This window comes from Anabrus simplex, chromosome 1 (assembly GCF_040414725.1).
Source record: "Anabrus simplex isolate iqAnaSimp1 chromosome 1, ASM4041472v1, whole genome shotgun sequence".
In the NCBI taxonomy this organism is placed as follows: Eukaryota; Metazoa; Arthropoda; class Insecta; order Orthoptera; family Tettigoniidae; genus Anabrus; species Anabrus simplex.
In genome coordinates, this window is record NC_090265.1 from 1,662,847,212 (window position 1) to 1,662,874,281 (window position 27,070).

The 27,070-nt window shown below is 40.2% G+C and overlaps 1 protein-coding gene across 1 annotated transcript in view; it reads left to right on the forward strand.

The window, feature by feature from the left end:
• Positions 1 to 27,070, forward strand: part of LOC136858667 (serine-rich adhesin for platelets) — a 500,703-nt gene that overhangs the window by 371,989 nt on the left and 101,644 nt on the right. The window contains exon 13 of the mRNA XM_067138381.2: positions 3,462 to 3,571. Coding sequence (XP_066994482.2) covers positions 3,462 to 3,571 — 110 coding nt within the window. The remainder of the gene's footprint in view (positions 1 to 3,461; positions 3,572 to 27,070) is intronic.

Genomic DNA, 27,070 nt, shown 5'->3' on the forward strand with positions numbered 1-27,070 from the left:
TGTGCTATCTATTGTTAAAAAAATGTCGTCGTACGGGTAATGGATTGTGTCAACGCAAGGGAAGGTCTGGTAGGCCAGTAACTGTGTCAACAAATGAAAATCATGGACGTGTCCTCAATCAGGTGTTGCAGTCTCCAAAACGAAGTCTTCGGCAAACAGCCCTGATATTAAACATCAGCCATACGTCATTTTGACGATTGTTTAAAGACACAGGTGGATTTCCGTACCGAATATAGGTTGGGCAACGATTGACGGAGTACGATAGGCATGTCATGGTGGAATATTGTGCACGATTTTTGGCCATGTTGTATGAGGATCCAGATTTCTTGTTCAACATGTGGTTCTCCGACGAAAGTCTCATTCACTTGGACGGTTTTATCAATCGCCAAGCAACTCGCTTTCTTGGTTTCGAGAGGCCAGACACTATAGTCCAGAAACCGCTACATAGTGTGCGTGTGACGATCTGGTGTGCAGTTTCAGGAAACGGTGTGCTAGGTCCGTATTTCATAGAGCATGATGATGGTGCACCTCTTACTGTTAACTAGGAATGCTATAGGAACATGCCGATCAGGCCATTTATTCAGGACCTAAGAAGGTTTTGTCGTGCCAGGAACATGCAGATGAATAGACAGTGGTTCCAACAAGACGGGGCGACCTGCCACACCGCTCAATAGACTATGGCTATGCTGCAAGAAACCTTTCCAGGATGAGTAATTTCCTGCGGGGCTGAGTTCCCCTACCCATCACATTCCCCCGATCTCACACCAGCTGATGCCTACGTGTGGGGAATGTTAAAGGAGCAAATTTTCAATTGTCCAGATCCACCCAAAACTGTATCTGCATTACGTCAGAAGATCGTCTCGTTCTTCGGGACTCTGCTGAATCTATGTTCCAGAATATGTTGAAAAATCTGCGTGATCGTTATGAACACTGCCTACAGCGCAATGGAGCACATTTTGAACATTTACACCATCATCTCGATAAGTAAGGTAATGACAATAAGACTAACATAATTTCCAGTACTCTATATTTTGGCGCATACTGTATTATTATTATTATTATTATTATTATTATTATTATTATTATTACGGGGTTACCCGTGGAGCAGAAAGAGGTTAAAGAAGGTGCTGGGGTGAATGGGTCTAACTACAATGTCAAAATTAATTAAAAACTTAAACTGAAGGTTATATTTTCCGAACTCAAAATTTAACAGGTACAAGTAGCAAACATTAAACAAGATTGGGAAAAAATCCAAGATTCAGAACCTTAACACCTTGGGCTTTAAGCAGCTAGCTTTACATTTCCTGAGCTACAAGCTCAAATTTACAAAGAGCACAAAATTACTCAAGGGCAGAAATCCCCCTAATTCATGGAGCACTTGCTCCCAAAATACAACGTCTAGCCTTCCAGAGGCACTCGTTACAATCACAAAATTGAAAAGGAGCTAACAGGCTCTCAGTTTCTTCTAGCCTATTCAAGGCAATATCTTAAAATTACCATCACTCGCCATCAAGGCACAACTTACAAATTGAAAGGTAATGTTATACAGGGGTATCTAGTACCTAACCTACAGGGCCTTTGCGGAAAAGAAAAGGTTAAGTAAATGGCCCGAAACACAAATTGAATGTAGGCGTAGAGTGCTCCAAGATAGTGAAAACTTAGAAACCTAAAGGGCACTAGGCCGGTGAAACAGGAGCTATTCCCAAACTACTGAGGTGACTCGTATAGGAAGTAATTTACCACATTACAGAATGAAAAACAGTTATAAACTTAGTCACCTCAAACCAAGATGAAGGGGAGCTCGAGAGGGTAATACACTCTCTATCCCCGATTAACAGTTAAAGAGTTTACGAAGTTTTACATTAGCCGAAAGATGATTTACATTTTAGAAAAGTTGGATACATAGTTAAAGATTCTGACCTTTTCCTCGGGTTAAACTGCGGAGGTAGCAAGAAAGAAAGATGTTATGTGGCCATTACCTTCTAGATGTACTGCTGACCGATGAAAGAGGCCACCAGCCTCTTGCTTTGACACACACACACTCAATAAGATGACGATCAAGTGGCCAAGAGACGTGCAAAGCCGCAGTTTATAAACCCTCACGGAAGGTTCGAGATCTTTCACGAATAAACCAGCCACACCCTCACAATTTTATTGGTCAATTTAAAAGTTACACTCAAAATCGAAGAAGAAGACTGTGATAGGTTGAAAATTAATTACAGAAATTTGGGATTGTCTAGATTCAAACCTGGCGGAAATAAAAAGGAAATATTGCCAACCCAAAAATAAATGAACACCAATCAGAAAAAAAAAAAAAACTTTTGGATACAAAACTTCTTTGAATTATAACTTCTTATAACTCGCACCAGGGTGCATGAACATAGTTTTTAATGGTGTCCTCTGTGGAAGAATGTACAATCTTCTTGATGAATGTCAATCAAAACAAGTAGAAATTCACTCAGGTTAGGAAACAATACAATAACAAAATTACTCAATATTTTAGTGGTGACCTCTTCTGATTAAAGTTCCAAGTTGGTGTAGTTTCAGTTTCACTGTTTTACCAATAAAGGAGTTCATTTAGGTGCTAGATTTAAATGCGTGGCGTTGAGGTGTACCTTCCGGTACAATTATTATTATTATTATTATTATTATTATTATTATTATTATTATTATTTAGATACGTACAGCTGTAAGCTACTTGTTGGTACATTCTTGTCGAAATAAAGAGTGAAAATTTTTTCTCTGCCTGGGGGCTCCAAGTAGCTAAATTCGTCCCTCTTCTAGTCTTTTGTTTCCCAACCTGATATTTGACATTCTTACACAAACCTCATACGAGGTCCCTGATATGTTTCTTATACAGTGCCCGCATTGACACTTCTATTTAGGAACGCAAGCAACACAATGACTCCACACTTCACTTTAGACATCATATAAGTTATATTACTAATTCCATCTAAATCCAAGTGATGGACGTGAAAAAACATTTCGTTGGTCTTTCGAACAGCAGCGTTTCTTATTTTTTTATTTTTTGCATATTTTATAGATGCTAAGTTACTGAAGTTAATTAATTCACTTAAGGTAACTGTAATTGGCGAGTAAAACTGTTCTCTATAGTAGAAATACATATGTTTTGAATAAAACATTGGGAACATTTCTTTCATTTCATCCATATGAAAATATGAGCATGAAAGGGTTAATCCTCTCACGTTTGTTCCCAATTGACATCACTTTATTCTAAGTAATGTTAATGTCGTCTTTGAAACATGTAAGGATATGACGAAGAGTTTATCAAAATGTCAGTAATGAAAACGTACAAAGGTAGTCGTTAACTGATAAAGCATGTAGATTAGTACTTGTCTTATGGCGAAGCACTTGCCCAAAGTGAAAAGTTTATAAATTTGAATGCTCTATCTCACATATATTCTGTATAAAGTGTGTAAGTGTGGTATTACCCATTACAGAATCTGAAGAGCGCCTCCAGCATAATGAGACGGTGACGCGCCTGCGAACTCGTATTCGGGAGTTGGAACGATGTCAGGAGCGTCTTCGGAAAGAAGGAGTTTCTTTGCAGGTAATGCTTTGATTTAGGATGTATAATGATTTAAATTATGTTTTTCATCAGTTTTACCAAACGTGTCTATAAAATATGAATATTTTTAATATGACTCAGTTCGGTGGTATATGAAGGTGCTCAAATACGTCAGCCTCGTGTCGGTAGATTTACTGGCACGTAAAAGAACTCCTGATGGACTAAAATCTGGCACCTCGGCGTCTCCGAAATCCGTAAAAGTGGTTAGTGGTTAATAATAATTTTGTATACAGCCTCACATCCATAAAAAAAACCTTAGGAAATGCATATTGAATTTTAAATTAAGGCAATCTCAGCATGACTGTTCGTGCATATTATTATTAACAAATATGTACATTGCAATTGGGAGATAGCATGGTTTCAATACTTACTTACAATAATATGACAACGAAGACAATGAAGTAATTGAATAAGAACACTACAACAAACATTTCCATGAAAACAAATTAATACAAAAAATGGTATCGAAAACAAAAGAATAAAAAGAAGTAAAACAAGAAAAGGTTGACGATACGAATGGCATGCTAGCAGAAATGGCAAATAAGTTACTACGAAATTTGAGGAGAACAACTTAAAACATTGCCTTACATGTAGCGTAACATAATGAGTAATGACATATCGTGGATATTTCTGTATATTTTGACATAAATAGTATTGAACCCTTTCTGGCCTGGGATACGAAGCCACAGTGAAAGCAAAGTTCAAGTATCCATGACAACAAGTGTGGGAATGCCCGGGGCCTGTGCAGGATTCGAACACACTTATCCGCACCCTTGATCTTAACAACTGGATCTCCTGGGGTGGTTTGTCCGTATCTATAAATATATATGTCTAGCTTACAGGCTTAAGGGTGTGAAGGAAATTCAGGACGCACTATTCTACGGCAAAATGAAATTCTTCCATTGGAACAAACTAAATTTTAATGTCCTTGGCAAAATAAAATAATATTTTAAGACAATATAATATACAAGTCTTTGGGACCATACCACCGATTACATGTGACTACGAAATACATAAATTAACAAAAATAATATTAATTTCCCGGACAAGATGATTGTTAGTCTTTATTCAGAGAAATGCATCCCGAATATATCGTAGTATCTATTAAATTACTGTAATTACGAATGCGTCAGCGAAACTTACATGACATTTCCCTCGACACTGGGAACCAAATTACAACTAAACAAGAAAAACACTTGAAACTAGTTGAGTGGTCAAAGCCCCCCCCCCCCCTCTCTTTTACAATTAATAACAAAGCAAAAAATGAAATGAAATTATAGACATAATAGAGTGGTCCACTACTCGCGACAGAAAAATACGAACCCAACATCATTACGTGAGTAAAGTCAGAATTTACTCATAACACATAATCAAATCACTTGTATAAGCAGTCAAGAAACACAAAGGAAAACATTTAAATGAAAAATACACACGCAATCACTGGCTGTATGAATATATCTGTCCAGGTCAAAGGAACCGGGGCGATTCCACGTTGTGTGTGCCGGGATTCGAATAATGGGTCTTCTTGTATCGTAGCGGGTTGCTGAAAGAATATCCTATCTATTTTATTTGCACCTAAATCCATTAATTAATTACTTGGCCCTACTGCCGAACAATTTCTTTGTACACGACACAAACATAATGCATTTTACAACTCCTTGTTGCAGAGAATACGATTCTGGTCACGGGTCTGTCTTTACTGTAATACAGTCTCCCCTCAGCCACACATTTCATAGTGACTGCCGAAATAAATGGTAACCACGCTCACCGATCTTCCTTCGCTCACAACGTCCTTCTTTAAAAATCCCTGTGTGACCCTACACAGTATTCTAAACTTCTCATTCTATTGAAAAAAAAAACAAACCAAATCACCTGCTTTTATCTTCTCAACTTTAAATAACTAGATCATTAACAGGGATCTTCTCACTATTTAACTCACACTGACACAGACTCAAGAAATATAGACCCGGGTTCGTAACCTGAGCACGCCGAACAATAACAAAGAAACAGTGCTTTTAAACTCGATAATTAGTCATATAAGAAACATTATACGTCTTTACAATGCAGGGGAATAGAAGAATTAACATAAAGTTCTTCCTTACGGAAACCCTATCTAAATAGAGGTGGTAGATTCGAATCCCAGCGTTGTTCATCATACATCATACAGCATATCTGTATCCAAAGACCTTATGCTATAAATCTACTACTAATTTGACATTTAAAGGAAAATGTATTGAGTGCATACCTACATCTAGAGAAAATACATGCATTAATTATACTCTATTTACATGCAGAGACTATAGGCCTAGTATATACATTCCATCATCTTAATCTTTAACCTAATGCACTCACAAAGTAAATTATAAAGTGTCTATTCTAAAAAAATAATAAAAACTGTACATCTAACCTGCTCCCAAAATGAATTACGCGATTACTGTAACCCAGTGGTGAAAGTGGATTAATTACACCGATTCCACCACGATTTCTAGCAAATCAATAACATTAACTCACTCAACAAGCCTCCTACGCTAAGCCCTTAAATATAATTTAAAAAAAATACATCCTAATCTACTACTGACATTTACAAGATACGCGTTCATAATTACTTATCTGAATACGGTACTTCCATGATGCCTTCCATTCGAGCTGCAGGGTGGGCCCATGCTGGGAGACTTTAGACCTCCTTATCAGCAACGATCATCATGGTTGAATCTCTCATTCTCCGCTGAAGACACTGTTACACCAACACAGAATATTAGCCAATCATGAACTTAATGTTACAATCACCCTTGATAGTGATCTCAGGGCTACCTTCACGCACAGAAGTTATGCCCTGTTATCTATAAAAAAATATCACAATCCGTTTTAAAAGTTATAGAACTTATTCCATATTTGATCGCTCTCAAACACATACATTCGTGTACTGTTTTTCTAATACGAGCTTATATCTTTAAAAATCATTCCCGCACAAAGAAGTATATTCTTGTGACGAGTGACGTGAAGTAGACTCCAAGACTAGTTCCCGCCTGAGCTGGGGTGCGCCTGCTGCTGGTCTATTTATTAAGACTGACACAAAATGGCTGATCCAAGACTCCTCCCGGTGAGGACATCAATCTATTTCATTGATATCACGAATATCAGTGAAGCAGTGTGCTCGAGAGGTAACTAAACGTATTCTATGAATCTCGATTGTGTGCGGAAGGTGATCCATTCGTAAACTATCTTGTAATATCCATTGCATCATCCCTGACTCTTAAGCAATTGCGGGACTCCCCGCGACAGTCCACGTGTTCAGTGTATCGCGTGGGGACGCTTTCTTTATGTGATAGAGTCACTACTGCGTAATTTAAATTCCACAGGATATTTAGCATAACTCTTCCGGACAATCTCTCTACATAATTCCAAATATGCATGTGGTGTATTTTATTCTCCTAATCTATTTATATAAAATAAGAGTTTTGTCTGTACATTGCTCAGAATTTGAAAATAATGGTATTTCTGTATCGGTCATGTCCATAGTAACAAGAAAATGCACTTTTTACTTTTCCGTAATTTCTGTCTGCCTGCCTGCCTGTCTGTCTGTCTGTCTGTCTGTCTGTCTGTCTGTCTGTCTGTCTGTCTGTCTGTCTGTCTGTCTGTCTGTCTGTCTGTCTGTCTGTCTGTCTGTATGTATGTATGTACACGCATCACGAGAAAACGGTTGAAGAGAATTTAATGAAAATCGGTATGTGAAGTCAGGGGATGAGCCTCTACAATCTAGGCTATAGATAATTTTACTCACGCTGAGTGAAATGGTAGTTTAGGGGAAGGCCTAAAATTGAATTCTCAACTATTTATGTTATTAGTGGTCTAATGAAAATCGGTATGTGAAGTCGGGGGATGAGCCTCTACAATCTAGGCTATAAATCATTTTAATCATGCTGACTGAAATGGTAGTTTAGGGGAAGGCCTAAAATTGAATTCTCAACTATTTATGTTATTAGTGGTGGTATTTTAAAGAAAATGGGTATGTAAAGTTGGGGAATAAGTTGCTACAATCTAGGCTATCAATAATTGTATTCACGCTGAGAAAAATGGTAGTTTAGGGGAAGGCCTAAAATTTAATTCTCAAATATTGTTGTTATTAGTAGTCCTATCTTGATGAAAATCGGTATGCAAAGTCAGGAAATAAGTCGCTATAGTCTAGGCTGTAAATTATTTTATTCACGCTGAGTGAAATGGTAGTTTAGGGGAAGGCCTAAAATGTAATTCTCAAATATTTCTTATTAGAGGTGTAATCGATAAATGCTACATAACTAAGGTTATATAGTATTAAATTTCCTATTATTCATGTCTTATACATTGTTACCGTACTGGCTATGATCACAAACATATTCATGAATTTGGATTTTTGTTACTAAGTCCATATCAGCGCCGAGTAACGAGAAAACGGGTAAACAGTATTTAATGAAAATCGCTATACAAGTCGGGTAATAAGAAACTACAGTTTACGGTATAACATATTTTACAAATCACAGAGTCGAAAGAAAACTAAATGTGAAGGCCTACAATATAGAAAGCTCCTAACATTGATCAACAATAACATTACATTGACCATTGTTTGTCGTGATGTGCTTTGTGTCTTCTGTTGCCCCTCATCTCCGGTAGATAGGACTACTGCTGCGCACAGAGTATTTTTATTTGATTTACGTCGCACCGACATAGATAGGTTTTATGGCGACGATGGGATAGGAAAGGGTTAGGAGTGCCTTAGGCCTTAATTAAGGTACAGGCCCAGCATTTGATTGGTGTGAAAGTGGGGAAACCACGGAATACCATCTTCAGCACTGCCGACAATGGGGTTCGAATCCACTATCTCTCGGATGCAAGCTCACAGCTGCGCACCGCTAACCACACGGTCAACTCGCCCAGTCGTACAGAGTGTAACAGCCTGCCTGAATATTGATGGGAAGTAGCTGGGGAGTTAGATAACTTTCTTCTTTAGCATGCCATTCCCCTGCTTTATAAATTTTCTGATAATACTGGTACGTAACACACTGGATCATCATAGCATTCGGGCTATTCAATACCTACTCTGAGGCACTGATTGGAATGAACAGTGTGCATATTTAGCGGAATAATGGCAGATGAGTGTTCATGGCAATCTGCGGCCTGGTCATCCCAGCTCTGGCACCGCAATCTAACCGCAGCACTGTTCGTTAAAAGTGATAAAACGTGCGGCTTTCCATTTGATAGAGTATTTTATATGATAGCATTGCTTTTAATCGCTACATTCATACTTACGTTTTTGTAATGACGTATGTAGATTTCAGTTCAGAAAACCACAAAGTCAGTCTTTCTGAGAATCCCGTAGCGAAGCACGGGTACATCAGCTAGTCATAGTATAATTTGATGATAATTTAATCTCTCCTCACCTTTTCGTCCCGTTAGGCTGGCTTCCCACATAGAATTTCTGTTCGGAATGTTGGCTGTCCGTGATTTTCGCCCCCACTGTATTATCACGTCGTACGGGATCGAGGCCTGCCCTCTTCTGTTCTCGTCACACAGTTATCTCTATCGCACGCGCTCCTTGGATGGAACTTCCCCTGGCTTTCAATGCTCACGCGTTTCCACTCTCGGATCCGCGCGCGCCAAATAGAGAACATATTTAATAAATTTTGAATGTATGTGTCTGGATTACTAATTCATGGCTCTGATACGGCACATCATATTCATTGTATAATTATAATTTACAAAGTTTACAAATTTTATGGACTTCGGTAAAACACGTAATATGCAGCAGACCATCTTTAATTACATTATTTTCGGCAACGCTGAGCAGAATGTACAAAATATTAAAATTTTCACAATCTGTGAGACAGACTCAAACAATTGGAAACGCAGCGCATGAAGCTTTCTGGAAGTGTGAAGGGGTTTCATGCTAAAATCAAGATTATGGACGCAGGTATCGGAAAACGTAAAGCTCATGCGAAGTGGAAAATGTTCTTGTTGTTTATTGATATCGTTGTTGTTAGGAAGGAAGCCATATGTCCAGTGTTGACTTAATTAATGTAATTTCAAAGCTTTTCCGTCTGTCGAAAACACGAATTATAAGACATGTAACACTATAACATACCTGTAAAAGATATACACACTATTAAACAAAAAATGACATATTTTGTTCTGCAAAAATTTCCTCAGATTCTATCAAACCACTTTAAATCAAGCCCATATACGTACAATATTGTTTACACTGCGTAAACGTGTCAATGATTGTGTATTATTGGTGTTATAAACATGTGTTATAAATTATGAATTTAGCAGTCACCTAGTCTAACCTTAGTACCATTGAGAATGTTTTCTTTACTTGTCTAAGTTGATGATTGTCTGTTGCCTCCAGCGACTGCATTTGGACTGAAGCCAGTTCCCTCGCTGCGGTCCTGTTTGCTATGTAGGCAGTAAGGGGAATTCCTCATTCAATAGCTCTGTTCAGTGCAGAGAGGTGGGGAAGTAGGGATATGAGAAATGTTGCTTCGCCATCATATAATGTATTTTGTGTATTAGGAGTAAATGCAAGCCAATAAATAATAATATTAATAATAATAATACTATGGCCTTAACTACCGTGTGCAGACATTTTAATTTGACGCCACCTGGCTGTCTGTTCGTCAATGTCGACGTTCCGTTTAACTCTACGTGTACTAGATGGCTAAGTACACCGAATATCTCCTGGGTACCTAAGCCTGGGCTTTAATGAATGTTATCGGGTAAACACCAAGTGTGTCACAAGTGATTTATTACGTGCAGACATTGTGCGACATGAAGTGTCGCATGGCCATTTTTCATCCTATAAAAAATTTCAACTACTCTGTCAGGTTTGAACCCGCTATTTTGGAGTCCGCAGGCCAACACTCTGCCTCTGATCTACAGAGGCAGCTAATGTAAGCTAATGATTCTGATTAAATAAATAAAGAGTATCTTGTAAGATATTATTTTAATGTTAAATAATAACCCATTAAAAGGTCTCGAGTGGCGAGAACACTGTGTGCATTCAGATAAATTACTACAGATAAGGTTATCCTATGCCTCGCAGAGCACCTATAGGACAACTCAGACCATTTCATAGACATCAAAAGAGATTTAAAAATCGTACACACCGAAAAGAAAAGCACATCCTAGAATATTAAAGAAGCTATAGGCATTTAAATCTCAAATAAAAGTTAACCAAACCGACCTCAACGATTACACGCATTTAAAAAATTTCCCCATTTTGGGCTACTTAATTAATTTTCGGAAAAACTTTACCCTCTTCTAGCATTACCGCTTAATGAATCCCACAGAAGGCTAGTTGAAACTTAACTTCTGGAACGTTGGTTATAATATTCTTACGTTTTATATTTTACGAAATAAATACTCATAAACTTCAGAAATTTTCTTTTTTAGGATAACGATATATGTGATCGGATTACCATGTAACATACAGGGGACGGGTTAAATGGTCTCCTACCACTTGACGTGGTAAATTAGAATACTCTGCGTAGTGGAGGCGGATTGAGAGGGAGTTTGAGAGCAGGGTTAGGCGAGGTTTCCGTGGAGGGTACAGGGAGCTAAGACCGCTGGGACTTGTACTGAAAAACCGCCCGTTAGTAATATCTCGCTTATTAATCCTCCTATCGAAATGACGCACATGAGAACGAAGTTTTATAAATTTATTTACATTAAGGCAAATCGATTTCCATTCAGCATTTTCTTTTATATTTTGTTGGAGTGAAAAATCACGGTTTCGGTTTCGTATAAACCACCCGTCAATTTAGGGACTGAGAAATAATATCGGCGCTTAAACATACGCAAGGGACAGGTGGATACCAAATATCAAGTTTGGTAGGAATGTATTCAGTAGTTTTCAAGTTATTAGAACTCAGACAAACAGACACCAAAGCTAAAACAAGTATGAGATGATCATAATTACACCTGAAACGGGTAACTGCACGAAATTTTCGTCAAAATTGTCAGCGTATAGATACACGGTCGTTACGATTTTATTTATATGCGTAGGAAATCTCCTCCGAAACACCTTTCGGGCAATATTCACTGCTACAGTACTTAGCCTGTAGATCTGTCCGTTCATGATATGTCCCTTATTAATCCTCCTACCGAATAGGTGGATATGAGAAAAATGTTTTAGGAATAGATTTCCATTAAGACTGGTGGATTTCCATTCAGGTTGGTTTTGTGTATTTTCTGAGTAAATCACTGTTTCGGTTCCCTCTAAATCCCCAGTCATTTCCGGGAATTTAAAACCATATCTTTGGACAAATGGATGTTAAATATGAAGTTCGGTTGCAATATCTCAAGCAGGTTTCAAGTTATAAGAAATGCGCTATACATGTACCCGCTTTCGAAAAAAGTCCGCTCGGACTGTAAAACCGTCCGTTATTGATATCTCCCGTATAATCCTCCTATCGATATGATGCACGTGTGAAAAAAAGTTATAGAAACTGATTTCCATTAAGGCAGGTAGATTTGCATTAAGTTTGGTTGTGTATATTTCGTGAGAGTGCAAACTCTCGGTTTCGGTTTCGTATATACCCCCAGTCACTTTAAGGATTCAGAAATAATATCGACCCTAAAACCTACCCAATGACAGATGGATTCTAAATATCAAGTTTTGTAGAAATATATCCAGTAGATTTCAAGTTATAAGAATTCAGGCAAACGAACAGGCACCAAAGCTAAAAAATATGCAGATGGTCATTATTACACTAGAAACAAATAACTGTAAGAAAATTTCGCCAAAATAGTCAATGTACAGACACATGGTCGTTACTATTTTATTTATGTAGATAACGGAGACATGTTACGGATATTTTGCGGTCCAGACATGCAAAGATTCTCTAGCTGCGTTTGATGTACGGGCGGTGGCCTTTCACGGCTGTCTCAAGTTCAAAAATGCCAGTGACTGTACGTTTAATTCATATTCAAAACTAGTAATAATGTCCTTCCGCCACTTCCATAGAAATATTGCTCCATAAAACTTATTAATAATAATAATAATAATAATAATAATAATAATAATAATAATAATAATAATAATAATAATAATAATAATAATAATGCAAACTCGTGTCCTCATCCCGAGGTGATGCACCTCCTTTCAGACACACTCCCAATGGAGGTGAGCTGCACGGGCCATTTCCACTCCATACCAGCTCTCCTGCCAGTCTTAAATTTCTGACAGTATCGGGAATCGAACCCGGGTCCCCGAGGACGGCAGCTAATAACACTAACCGTTACGCTACGGAGGCGGACATAATAATAATAATAATAATAATAATAATAATAATAATAATAATAATAATAATAATAATAATAATAATAATAATAATAATAATAATGTTGCGTTCAATCAAACATTTGCGTTTTTGGAGATACAAACGTGCCGGAATTTTTTCTCAAAGGAAGTCATTTCCCCGGGCGAGTTGGGCGTGCGTTTAGGGTCGCGCAGCTGTGAGCTTGCATCCGGGAGATAGTGGGTTTGAGCCCTACTGTCGGCAGCCCTGAAGATGGTTTTCCGTGGTTTCCCATTTTCACCCCAGGAAAATGCTGGGGCTGTACCTTAATTAAGGCCACGGCCGCTTCCTTCCCACTCCTAGGTGTTTCCTATCCCACCTTCGCCATAAAACCTATTTGTGTCGGTACGGCGTAAAGCAAATAGCAAAAAAGGATTTCATTTACATACTGGTAAATATACCTGGGCCATACATTCCGTCTCACAAACATTCATTTCACCATCCTGAGGCATATGGTATGACTCATTGATAGTCCTTTCTTTTTATAATGGATGAACGTCGCTTTTACACTGACAGATTGACAACAACGATGAATTAAAAAAGGGCTGTAATCAGGAAGAAAGCGATCTTCCATGGTTTCTACTTTCCTTCACTAAGGAAAATGCCAGGAAATTTCCTCTTATAGACCACGGTCGCTCCCCTCTTACCGTTCTGTACACATGGAATAGGTGAAGCTTCATCTGACTCTTTAATAATTAAGAGGGGAATTGTCGGCAGCCCTGAAAATGGTTTTCCGTGGTTTTCCATTTTCACACCAGGCAAATGCTGGGGCTGTACCTTAATTAAGGCCACGGCCGCTTCCTTCCCACTCCTAGCCCTTCCCTGTCCCATCGTCTCCATAAGACCTATCTGTGTCGGTGCGACGTAAAGCAACTAGCAAAAAAAAAAAAAAGAGGGGGGGGGAAATTCCTCAAGGCAGTATTATTGGACCCTTATGTTTTCTTACACACATATATATAAGTGATATGACTAAAGAAGTGGAATCAGAGATACGATTTTTTGCAGATGATGTTATTCTATATAGAGTAATATACAGGGTGTTAGGTGTATACGTGCAGATATTAAGCTGGTCGGCTAAGAAGAATACATCTTTTTACCTTGTCCTATTAGTTTGCCTATAACTGAGCCAAATAATTCAGGACCTAATGTGCTTTGAACGGCCGTAGCAGGATACGCCGGTGATGTCATTCTGTCCACCCGTAGCGGAAGTACAGTAGCCGAGTATAGGGCTTGTTGAACCTGTTTCTTATCGCAGGCCAACACATGTTGTTGTGCACTTCCCCTAAAGGCTTGGCAAGTAGAAGAGGATGACTCACGTGCCAGGTCACTTGCTGTACTCGAAAACCGGTGTAGGGTACTCTGTGTGAAAAATACACAGAATCCTTACAGTGACGTCGAAGATCCGTACAAGCACATACGTGCGAATCAAGTGTTGTGTATTTGTGTGCGATTTTTAAGACGTCAATGGCATTACTCAGTGATCCAAGCTGACAAAATGAAAGGAAATGGTTAATAAGTAAATGAAATATGGGCGCAACATTTCTGTGCTGTTATTGCGACAGTCTACGATGAATTTCTGACAATAGACAATGCGGGTTGTCTATGCTTATTCATAAACTTTTTAGGTCATTGAAAGGACGGTGGACACTGAAAGAAAAGGCTATAAGTATTCAGTGAAATTGTTATTAATGAGACAAATTTCAAAAACCGTAGTTGCATCCATCGTGAACATTGCTCGAAGGAAAAAGACCTACTGTGGAATTGCCGCCGGGCATTTCTAATAGAAGGCTTATTCTTCTTTTTCCTAATCTGTTTACCCTCCAGGGTTGGTTTTTCATGGGACTCAGCAAGGGATCCCACCTCTACCGCCTCAAGGGTAGTGTCCTGGAGCGTGAGACATTGGATCGGGGATACAACTGGGGAGAATGACCAGTACCTCACCCAGGCGGCCTCACCTGCTATGCTGAACAGGGGCCTTGCGGGGGTATGGGAAGATTGGAAAGGATAGACAAGGAAGAGGGAAGGAAGCGGCCGTGGCCTTAAGTTAGGTATCATCCCGGCATTTGCCTGGAGAAGGGGGGAACTACGGGAAACAACTTTCAGGATGGCTGAGGTGGGAATCGGACCACCTCTACTCATTTGACCTCCCGAGGCGAAGTGGACCCCGTTCCAGCCCTCGTACCACTTTTCAAATTTCTTGTCAGAGCTGGAAATCGAACCCGAGCTTCGGGGGTGGCAGCTAATCACACTAACCACTGCACCACAGAGGCGGACGGAAGGCTTATTACTGAACAGTAAGTACCGATAGGTAAAATGATGACTGTAATGGACCCGTTTAATTAGAACTTCCGTAAAAATAATATTACTACTACTACTACTACTAATAATAATAATAATAATAATAATAATAATATCTTTACGTTCCACTAACTAATTTTCACGGTTTTCGGAGACGCTGAAATGCCAGAATTTTTTATCGCAGTATTTTTTAATGCAAATAAATCTACAGACACGAGACTGACGTATTTGAGCACCTTCAAATACCACCGGACTGAGCCAAGACCAAGCCTCCCAAGTTGGGTTCAGAAGGCCAGCACTTTACGCAGTGCTGCACCAATCATCTTGCCGGGCTGAGTGGCTCAGACGGTTGAGGCACTGGCCTTCTGAGTCCAGTCTTGACAAGGTGCTCAAATACGTCAGCCTTGTGTCAGTAGATTTACTGGTACGTGAAGAACTCCTATGGTACTAAATTCCTGCAAATCCGCGTCTCCGAAAACCGTGAAAAGTAGTTAGTGGGACGTAAAGCCGATGACATTATTATCATCATCTTACCTGCACAGTTCATAGGGGTATCTTACCTGGAGTTCCTCATAGGTACGTTATTAGAGCTTTCAGAGGACGCTCCGTTTCGACTACGCCGAAACATGTGGTTTTTACACGATGGTCCACCACCTGATATAAGCCGCTTACTGCGTGATCATTTGGATCAGTCCTTTGGTCTATGGCGAATAGGACGACATGGACCCATCAATTGGCCCGCCAGATCTCCAATGGATATTACGGAAGACTGGATTCGGAGAAATGATTTTCTTTTGTTAGTTGCTTTACGTCGCACCAACACAGAGAGGTCTTATGGCGACAATCGGACAAGAAAGGCCTAGGAATGGTAAGAAAGTGGTCGTGGCCTTAATTAAGGTTCAACCCCCGCAATGCCTGGTGTGAACTTGGGAAACCACGGAAAACCATCTTCAGGGCTGCCGACATTGGGGTTCGAAGCCCTAATCTCCCGGATGCGAGCTCACAGCTGTGCGCTCCTAACCGCATGGCCAACTCGCCGGGTACGGAGAAGTGAAGCCTGTAGAGTAGTCCAGGGAGGTCACTTGAACAATTGCTACGTGTTTCACATTGGTATGTCAGATGTTACACCATTTCTGCAGCGTATTGAGTTGGGAGTTCAGTTCTCAATCGATGTAGTATTTTGAGTCTCGATAGTTCGATATTCTCATAAATCCGAGCAGAAAAATTGAAGTACCGGTAACAAAAATTATAAATCTAGAGTTTCAGTTCGCGATTGCCTTGTACGTGGCGCAAGCTGAACACAACACACGGAAAACGTGCTTGTTAAAACGCTAGATATTGACCTTGAACACAGCATGGCAGTTCTTCATTCTACACTGTACTGGTTTGGGTACATTGCGTGTGTGTGTCTGTTGATGTGCATGTTTGATGTTTATACACAAAACCTGTTTGTCACACTTTGTCCTCTAGTGCTAACCACAATACGAAGATACACCTGACTCATCGCAAAGAGACCTGGTTCTGGTCTTACGCATACTATCCTGTAGTAAGCTACTGCGAGCGATGTAGGCACGGGTGAAGTACATTTCATCTTGTTTCCTCCTACACCACGCATATTTTACTATTTTCTTCCCTGCCTTTCAGCTCCTAATGACTTGTTAATAATAATACCGGTAATGTTATTTGCTTTACGTCCCACTAACTACTCTTACTGTTTCTGGAGGCGCTGAGGTGCTGTAATTTAGTCTCGCATTAGTTCTTTTTACGCACCAGTAAATCTACCGACACGAGGCTGACTTATTTGAGCATCTTCGAATACCATCGGACTGAGCCAAGATCGAGCCTGCCAAGTTGGGGTCAGAAGGCCAGCGCCTCAACCGTCTGAGCCACTCTGCCCGGCAGCAAAAATTATTATTATTATTATTATTATTATTATTACCGGGCGAGTTGGCCGTGCGGTTAGAGACGCATGGCTGAGAGCTTGCATCCCGGAGATAATGGGTTCGAATCCCACTGTCGGCAGCCCAGAAGATGGTTTTCTGTGGTTTCCCATTTTCACACCAGGCAAATGCTAGGGCTGTACCTTAATTAAGGCCACGGCCGCCTCCTTCCAACTCCTAGGCCTTTGCTATCCCATCGTCCTATAAGACCTATCTGTATCGGTGCGTCGCACCGACACAGATAGGTTTTATGGCGACAGATATAACTAAGGACTAGGATCGGGAAGGAAGCAACCGTGGTCTTAATTAAGGTACAGCCGTAGCATTTGCCTGGTGTGAACATGAAAAACCACGGAAAATCATCTTTAAAGCTGCCGACAGAGGGATTCAAAGCCAGTACATCCCGAATATTGGATACTGTTCGAACTTTAGCGACTGCTACTATCAAGCTCGGTGATGATTTAAGAGTGGATTTCTGCCGCTGGTTAATTGATCAAGCACTCAATCCAGAATTTCTGTCAAGTGTATTAGTGACACATGAGGCAATTTTTATAGAAGGAGTGTTTAATATTTAGTATACCAAGGCAACCTCTAGCACCGGCTCTCAATTAATATCTGGATGGATGCAGTGGGAAGTCTGTCTCTTTGACCAATCGTCTTTTTATTAGCGTTATTTTGCTTTACGTCCCACATACTATTTATACCGTTTTCTGAGACGCTGAGGTGACGAAATTTCATATCGCAGGAGTTCATTTACGTGCCAGTATTTCTACGACACGAGACTGACGTATGTGTGCCCCAACAAATATCATCAGACTGAGCCAAGATTGAACCTGCCAAGTCGGAGGTCGGAAGATAAGGACCTCAACGGTCTCAGACACTCAGACCGGTACCAATCACCTTACTTGCATAAATTTGATCGGTGTAGCTTTCCTTATGGTGACGTTGGGACGGGAAAGGGCTAGTATCGGAAAGGAAGCGATCGTGGCATTCATGACGTTACAGCCCCAGCATTTGCCTGGTGTGAACATGGAAAACCACGGTAAACCACCTTTAGGGCTGCCGACAGAGGGGTTGGAACCCACTATATCCCACTCATGAGCTGTGGAATATCCCCATTCAATAGGACAAGGCAGTTTCCAGCACCGGTTCTAATTAATATCAGGATGGGTGTAGTTGGAGGTCGGTTACATCTTTTTATTAATGTTATCTTGCTCCTGTACAGTAGATACAGTACGTTACTGGAGCTTTCAGAGGACGTGTCGCTTCGATTACGCCGAACCACGTGGATTTTACACGATGGTGCAGACATTTCCTCAACGGTAGACAGGACGATGTGGAACTATCAATTGGCCAGCCCTTATTCCAGTGGATTGTTATGCCTGGGGGGATATGAGAAACAAAGTATACCGAACTGAGGTAACCACTTCGGATGACCTCCGTGAACGTATGTTTAAGCACCAGAAGATATTTTGAACCACAGTGGTGTCTTGGCTCGAATGACAAGTTGCTTTACGTCGCACCGACACAGATAGGTATTATAGCGATGACGGGGCAGGTAAGGGTTAGGAGTGGGAAGGAAGCAACCATGGCCTTAATTAAGGTACAGCCCCAGCATTTGCCTCGTGTGAAAATGGGAAACCACGGAAAACCATCTTCAGGGCTACCGACAGTGGTGTACGAACCCACTATCTCCAGAATACTGGATACTGGTAGCACATAAGCGACTGCAGCTATCGAGCTCGGTGTACCAGTAAATATACCGACACGAGGCTGACGTATTTGAGCACCTTCAAATACCACTGCACGGGGCCAGGTTCGAACATGCGAAGTTGGAGTCAAAAGGCTAGCACCTCAACCGTTTTAGCCACTCAACCAGGCAGGAAGCACGAAATGTAGGTTCGTTTAATTTACTTAGTTGTATAATATGTCCATTTTTCGTTTGAAACAAAACGTTCGATGTGCTTCGATAATTCAATTCTGATTCTACTCATATGGATATCCTATGCCATGCATTTGTTCGTTGGCGCAAGGAACTGTCTTCCTTCTTCTACCTTTACGCAATGCACAACGGGGATCGTACCGCACTTCATGTCCCGGCGTGCGTATCCCAACCAATAATTATATCACACGCTCGTACAGGTCGCGCACCGACACAGGTTTTCAGGTCATTTCCATACTCACTAGACCACAGGGCTGACGACCACAGATATCCCTATCCCCTAAAGGACGTAACAGCAAATGAACCAGTATTAACGCTGAGAATTCAATACATCTCCAGGGTCCGAAACCGATAACTAGTGTTGTCTGAAACCCCTAGGACGGAAACTAAATACTAACAACAACAAACCAGTCTGGCGATAATGTAACGTAACACATGTTGTAGACTGGTAGCCTTCAGCTGTTACCGTAGGTCAGTTGCTCGCAAACATAAAACCAGTTTGGCAAGTATATTACGTAACATCTCGTGGCATTGAATAGGGAGCGCTCAGCTGTCACAGTAGTACATTTGCTCTTAAACATAAACAGAACAGAAACCAGTTTGGCAGGGATGGCGCGTGACTTGCCTGTTATCAAAGGAAAGCTATTCATTCAAAAGAACAAGGCATACTACCTATTCTAAAAACATCGTACCCCTTTGCTCTCGAAAATAACTTCCGAAGATTACTAAAAGTTTGATATATAGTGGTTCGTCACATCGTTCTCTATTGCTACAATAAATATCTGCACGTATACACCTAACACTCTGTATAAGTTACAAGATTGTGAACAACTGCAAAATGAACTCGATAATGTTGTGAGATGGACAGCAGACAATGGTATGTTGATAAACGGTGTTAAAAGTCAGGTTTGTGAGTTTCACAAATAGGAAAAGTCCTCTCAGTTTTAATTAGTATGTTGATGGGGTGAAATTTCCTTATGGGAATCGTTGTAAGTACCTAGGTGTTAATATAAGGAAAGCTCTTCTTTGGGGTAATCATATGAATGGGATTGTAAATAAAGGGTACAGATCTCTGCATATGGTTATGAGGGTATTTAGGTGTTGTAGTAAAGATGTATAGGAGAAAGCATACAAGTCTCTGGTAAGACCCCAAATAGAGCATGGTTCCTGTGTATGGGACCCTCGCCAGGATTACTTGATTCAAGAACTGGAAAAAAACCAAAGAGTAGCGTTACAAAAATGTTGCAACGTTTGGACTGAGAAGATTTCGGAGAAAGAAGACGAGCTGCTCGACTAAGTGGTATGTTCCGAGCTGTCAGCAGAGAGTTGGCGTGGAATGACATTACTAGACAAATACATTTGAGTGGTGTCTTTAAAAGTTGGAAAGATCACAATATGAAGATAAAGTTGGAATTCAAGAAGACAAATTGGGGCAAATATTCCTTTATATGAAGGAGAGTTAGCCTCCGTAGCTCAGGCGGCAGCGCACCGTCCTCTCACCGCTGGATACCGTGGTTCAAATCCCGGTCACTACATCTCAGATTTGTGCTGGACAAAGCCGAGGTGGGACAGGTTTTCCTACGGGTACTCCGGTTTTTCCTGTGATCTTTCATTCCAGCAACACTCTCCACTATCATTTAATTTCATCTGTCAGTCATTAGTCATTGTCCCAGAGGAGTGCGAGAGGCCTCGGCAGCCGGCACAATTCCTATCCTCGCCGCAAGTTGAGGGCTACATCCATCCCATCCCCGACCCGGTCATTGACTGGAAAACAGGTTGTAGGTTTTCATTTTCATTCGTTTATAGGAAGGGAATTTAGGGATTGGAATAACTTGCCAAGGGAGGTATTCAATCAATTTCCAATTTCTTTGAAATCATTTAAGAAAAGGCGTGGAAAACGTCAGATAGGAAATCTACCACCTGGGCGAGTGCCCTAAATGCAGATCAGTGGTGAATGATTGAAATCACCGTTACACATCTCCTGGCCTGAGAGAGGACGTAACACTCTAGCAAGCTGCCGTACCCAAAGAGGGTGGAGAATGAAAGTTACCCACACCCCAAAAAATAAAGTAAGCGGTCGTGACCTCAATGAAGTCCATCTGGTTTAAAATGGAAAACCATTACTGCCGTCCATAGTTCGGAGCCACTCACAGCTACACGACTCGTATCACGTTCCCAACTCGTTCATTACGCTCATACCTCGCTCTTACTCTGAGATGCAGATTCAGTACAGGGTTAGAAACATATTAAATTAAAAACTTCCTTCTTCTCGGTAATTTCCCAATTACCTTAGGATCAGTCAGTCAATCAGTAAAAAAATAAATCAATCACTCCCGATCTGCATTTAGGGTAGTCACCAAGGTGGCAGATCCCCTACCAGTTGTTTACCTAGTCTTTTCTTAAATAATTTGAAAGAAACTAAAAATTTATCGAACGTCTTCCTTGGTAAATTATTCCATACCCCTAACTGTGCCCAGTTTTACGACCGAATTCCCTTCATGACGCTAACTCAAAGCGGAGGATGTATTCACTCTTGCATGTTTCTTTGGTGGTTCGTAGTGTGATGTGTTTATGATGAGGTATTAAAACAAACGTAAGCGCCCAGTCCTCGAGCTTAAGCAATTAATCAGATGTGCCTGATGCAATTTCTTGATGGGATGCTTTTTACATCTCTCTCTTGGCACAGGCCAGAGCAAAGTATAGCTTCCACTGAAGTCCCAGTTTCATACATTGCAGTGGCAGTATGGAAGCTGCTGGGGTATGGGTGGTGCTGAGTAATAACATTCAGAGCACAGCCAGTGTGGTTGAGTTTTATTCATTGGGTCAGTCATACTGGCCCACTGAGGAAAGCAACGGCAAACTACCCCTCACCTCATTTTGCCTAGTATGCCTCATTTTGATGCCACCATTGGCTTTTGCAGTTTCCTAGAACCACACAACCTCCGATGGTGCTACCTGAGGATCCAACTAACCTTAGAATTGACAACCTAACAGACAGCCTAAGATCCTCACCGCACACTGGAACTCGGGACCCTTGGAATGGAAAGTCGCTACGCTGGTCATTCTGCAAAAGAGCCGAATCTTGAGTCAGTGATTCCCCTTTTAGGTGCAGGTGGTAGAATACCATCCACGGTATCCTCTGCCCGGCGTGAGAGGTGACTGAAAGGGGCCCCATGAACTCTTAACATTGGAGCGTGTGTTGTGACCGCGGGGCCCTTAGCTGAGTCCTAGCATTGCTTCCACTTATTTGTGCTAGGCTCCCCATATTCACCTCTCCTACCCGACCTCCCTTGGTCAATTATTGCTCTTTTTCGACACCTGCTTTAGTAGATCATTCGAGGCCTGGGATGACTTTCATTTTCACGCCCATCGTGGCTCCTTTTTTTACATCTGATTGGTGTTAATCGAGATGGTTGCCAGTTGCACTTCCTCATAAAACAATAATGACCACCACCAAGTTAGTGGCTTTCGGTAGATAGCGGCAAAATGTGACCAAAAATCGTACATATTTCAATCAATCAATCAATCAATCAATCAATCAATCAATCAATCAATCAATCAATCAATCAATCAATCAATCAATCAATCAATCAATCAATCAATCAATACCGATCTGCATTTCGTGCAGTCGCCCAGGTGGCAGATTCCCTATCTGTTGTTTTCCTAGCCTTTTCTTAAATGATCGCAAAGAAATTGGAAAATTATTGAACATCTCCCTTGGTAAGTTATTCCAATCCCTAACTCCCCTTCCTATAAACGAATATTTGCCCGAATTTGTCCTCTTGAATTCCAACTTTATCTTCATATTGTGATCTTTCCTACTTTTAAAGACACCACCCTATCAATTGTTTTTCTCTTCTTTCCTTAAATGATTGCAAAGAAATTGGTAATTTACTGAACATCTCCCTTGGTAAGTTATTCCAATCCCTGACTCCCTTTCCTATAAACGAATATTTGCCCCAATTTTTCCTCTTGAATTCCAACCTTATCTTCATATTGTGATCTTTCCTACTTCTGAAGACATCACTCAAACTTATACGTCTACTAATGTCATTCCACGTCATCTCTCCACTGGCAGCTCCAAACATACTGCTTAGTCGAGCAGCTCATCTCCTCTCTCCCAAGTCTTCCCAGCCCAAACATTGCAACATTTTTGTAACGCTACTCTTTTGTCGGAAATCACCCAGAAAAAACCGAGCTGCTTTTCTTTCGATTTTTTTCAGTTATTGAAGCAAAAAATCCTGGTGAGGGTCCCATACACTGGAACTATACTCTAGTTGGTGTCTTACCAGAGAGTTATATGTCCTATCCTTTACATCTTTACTACAACCCCTAATCAACCTCATAACCATGTGCAGGGATTTGTACCTTATATTTACAATCCCATGTATGTGATTACCCCAATGACGATCTTTCCTCATATTAACATCTAGGTACTTACAGTGATCCCCATAAGAAACGTTTACCCCATCAAGGCAGTAATTAAAACTGAGAGAGGACTTTTCCTATTTGTGAAACTTACAATCTGACTTTTAACTCCGTTTGTCATCACACCGTTGTCTGCTGTCCATCTCACATTATCGAAGTCATTTTGCAGTTGCTCACAATCTTGTAACTCATTATTTGCCGTATACAAAATAACATCATCTACAAAAAGCGTTATGTCTGACTTCACTCCTTTACTCATATCATTTATATTTATATATATAAAAAATATAAAGGTCCAATAATACTGCCTTGAGGAATTCTCCTCTTATTTATTACAGGGTCAGATAAAGCTTCACCTACTCTAATTCTCTGAGTTATATTTTCAAGAAATGTAGCTACCCATTCACTGACTCTATTGTCTAATCCAGTTGCACTCCTTCTTGTCAGTAGTCTTCCATGATCCACCCTATCAAATGCCTTAGACAGATCATCATGATACATTTCATTTGACCTCCTGAATCCAAGGTATCTGCTATATCTTGATGGAATCCTACAAGTTTTGATAACACAGAACTGTCTTCAATAGAACCAAATTCTGCAAAAATACCTATTATAATCAGAAAGAATTTTTTCCCAAAGCTTACATGCAATACATGTCAAACTGACTGGCCTGTAATTTTCAGCTTTATGTCTATCACCCTTTCCTTTATACACAGGGGCTATTATAGCAACTGGTATAGCTCCTTCATACAAACAATTATTAAATTACTTCAGACATTTTACTATACCACAACCTATTGTTTTTAGTATATCCCCAGAAATCTTATCAATTCCAGCCGCTTTTCTAGTTTTCAACTCTTGTGTCTTATTGTAAATGTCAATGTTATCTTAGCTAAATTTTAATACTTCTTTAGTATTAATCACTCCTCTATCTGGACATTATCCTCGTAATCAACAATCTTTACATACTGCTGACCGAATACTTCTGCCTTTTGAAGATCCTCACATACACACTCCCCTTGTTCATTAACGATTCATGGAATGTCCTTCTTAGAACCCATTTCTGTCTTAAAGTAGCTATACATATCCTTTCATTTTTCAATAAAACTTGTATGACTGACAATATTATGCTTGCCATCATGTAATCCTTAGCTGACGTCTTTGCTATATTCAATTTTCTAGTAAGTTATTTCAATTTCTCTTTACTTACACAGCCATTTCTAACTATTTCTTTCCAATCTGCGCCTCCTTCTTAGTCTCTTTACTTCTCTTTTATAATATAGTGGGTCTGTACCATTCCTTACCACCTTTAAATGTACAACACTGTTTTCACATTCTTCAACAATTACTTTAAACACATACCAGGGTCTGTTCACATTTTTATTTATCTTTCTCCACCGATCAGATTTATTTTTAAAAACTCCCTCAAGCTCTTTTTATCAGCCATATGGTACTGCCTAATAGTCCTACTTTTAACTACAACAAAAATAGCTTCGTGACCACTAATACCATATATTACTTCGGTTTCTCTATAGAGCTCATCTGGTTTTTACCAACACCACGTCCAGGATATTCTTTCCTCTAGTTGGTTGCATCACTTTCTGAATCAGCTGTCCGTCCCGTATTAACTAATTTGCCATTTGTTGGTCATGCTTCCTGTCGTTCGCTTTACCTTTCCAATTGACATTTGGTAAATTGAGATCTCCTGCTAGAATCACATTCATTTCCATATCGTTTCCCACATAGCTGATTTTCTTATCAATAATTATGAATGAGCGTCAGCCTACCCTTTCCCGGTCTGTACTCTCCAAAGACAACAAGTTGCCTATTATCTTTAGAAATCTGCCTTACACCTAGAATTTAATGTATGTCAGCTTTAACTTTTTCGTAGCTTAAAAATTGTTTTTTTCACCCAAATGAATACTTCCTCTCCTATCGTTCCTATACTATCTCTACAATACACACTCCAGTTGCGTGAGAAAATTTCTGCACCCCTTATATAAATTCTCAGCCATGATTTAACTCTTGTTACAATGTCTGTTAAGTATATATCTATTAAATTACTTAATCCTATTCCTTTCATTACAATACTTCGACAGTTCAACAGTAACATTTTTATGTTATCCCTACTTGATGATCAGATCTCTGTGCCCCTTTCACCGCTCCCTAGGCCACCCCATTTCCTTGAATGTTTCTTCCTATAACCCTTCTAGACAAATTCCCTAACTTATAATTACCACTGCTGTTTAAGTGAAGGCCATCAGAGCGCAGATCCCTGTCTCCTACCCACCCATTAAGATCTACAAATCTCACTCACTGTTTCCCACACACCCACTCCACAGTCTCATTTAAATCCCCAATCACTTCCAGTTAGTATCTCTCCTATATAGTATTCGATTGGTAACAATCTCCGCTTCCTTAAACTGCACCCGTGCTGCATTGACTAGATCGCACACATCCCCAACTATGTTGGTACTTATACCTGCTTGCCTTACGTTGTTGATACCAACGTTAAACACTAGCACATTTTCCTTTCCCTCCTCCTGCTTTTCTATTTTCCTCAACATTTGCCTCAACCTAATTCCTGGATATCACTCTACCCTGGTTCCCTATCCTCCACAAATTTTCCTCACATGTCTAGCAATGGAATCCCCATGACCAGAGCCTCAACCCTACTCATATCATTTGATCCCCTCCTTTCCTGGTGAGCCCTATCTCTCCTTACAGCTGCAGAAGCTACTTCCTCCTCACTTCCCCCCCCCCCTACCATCCCCCTGTTCCACCTGTCCATTCCTATCCTCAACTCAATATTTCCCTTTACTACATATTCCTCCACTCCTACTTACACACTTCTCTGCAACAGTTTCCTGTTCGTCATCTGCCCTCTGTTGTTCTGTCTGCAGTGACTCTTACCGATTTCTCACAGACACCTGTCCTGAATTGTGATCCTGAATAGAGCCCTTAGCCTACAATCTCCTTCTCCTTAGAACATTAGACCACCTGTCTTCTACAACTCTCCCTTTTCCTTCCCATCCCCCTTTTATACCTACTGTATTCTGTACGAACCCTAATTATCTTCCTCAAACTCTCCAACACCTCCCTCATACTCCTCATGCCTGGCCAAACCCACAGTTCCTACACTTGCACTCGTTAGCCATTATTTGCCGAAAAGTGAAAAGAAAAGGAAAAATTAAATAACTCCTTCTGTGCAAAAGAAATTAATGGAGAGAAGTATTGTCTAGGATAGTACACAAGGATCGCACGACAATATGGTAATTAATATACTGCTACATTACTATACTGCTTAATTGTACTACAATTTTATCCTACAACACTCTAACAGGGTAAACCTGCCATTAATTAATTAATTTGTAAAGGAATACACAGAATTACACAATTCTAAACTGTAGTTAAGCCTACCCTAATTACTACAACAGAATTCTAGTAAGCGAGTTTCTACAGATACTTCTACTATAGGCCTACTACACAAATATTTTACAATAACAGAATAAGCATGCTAACTTCTAATAAGATACTACAATAC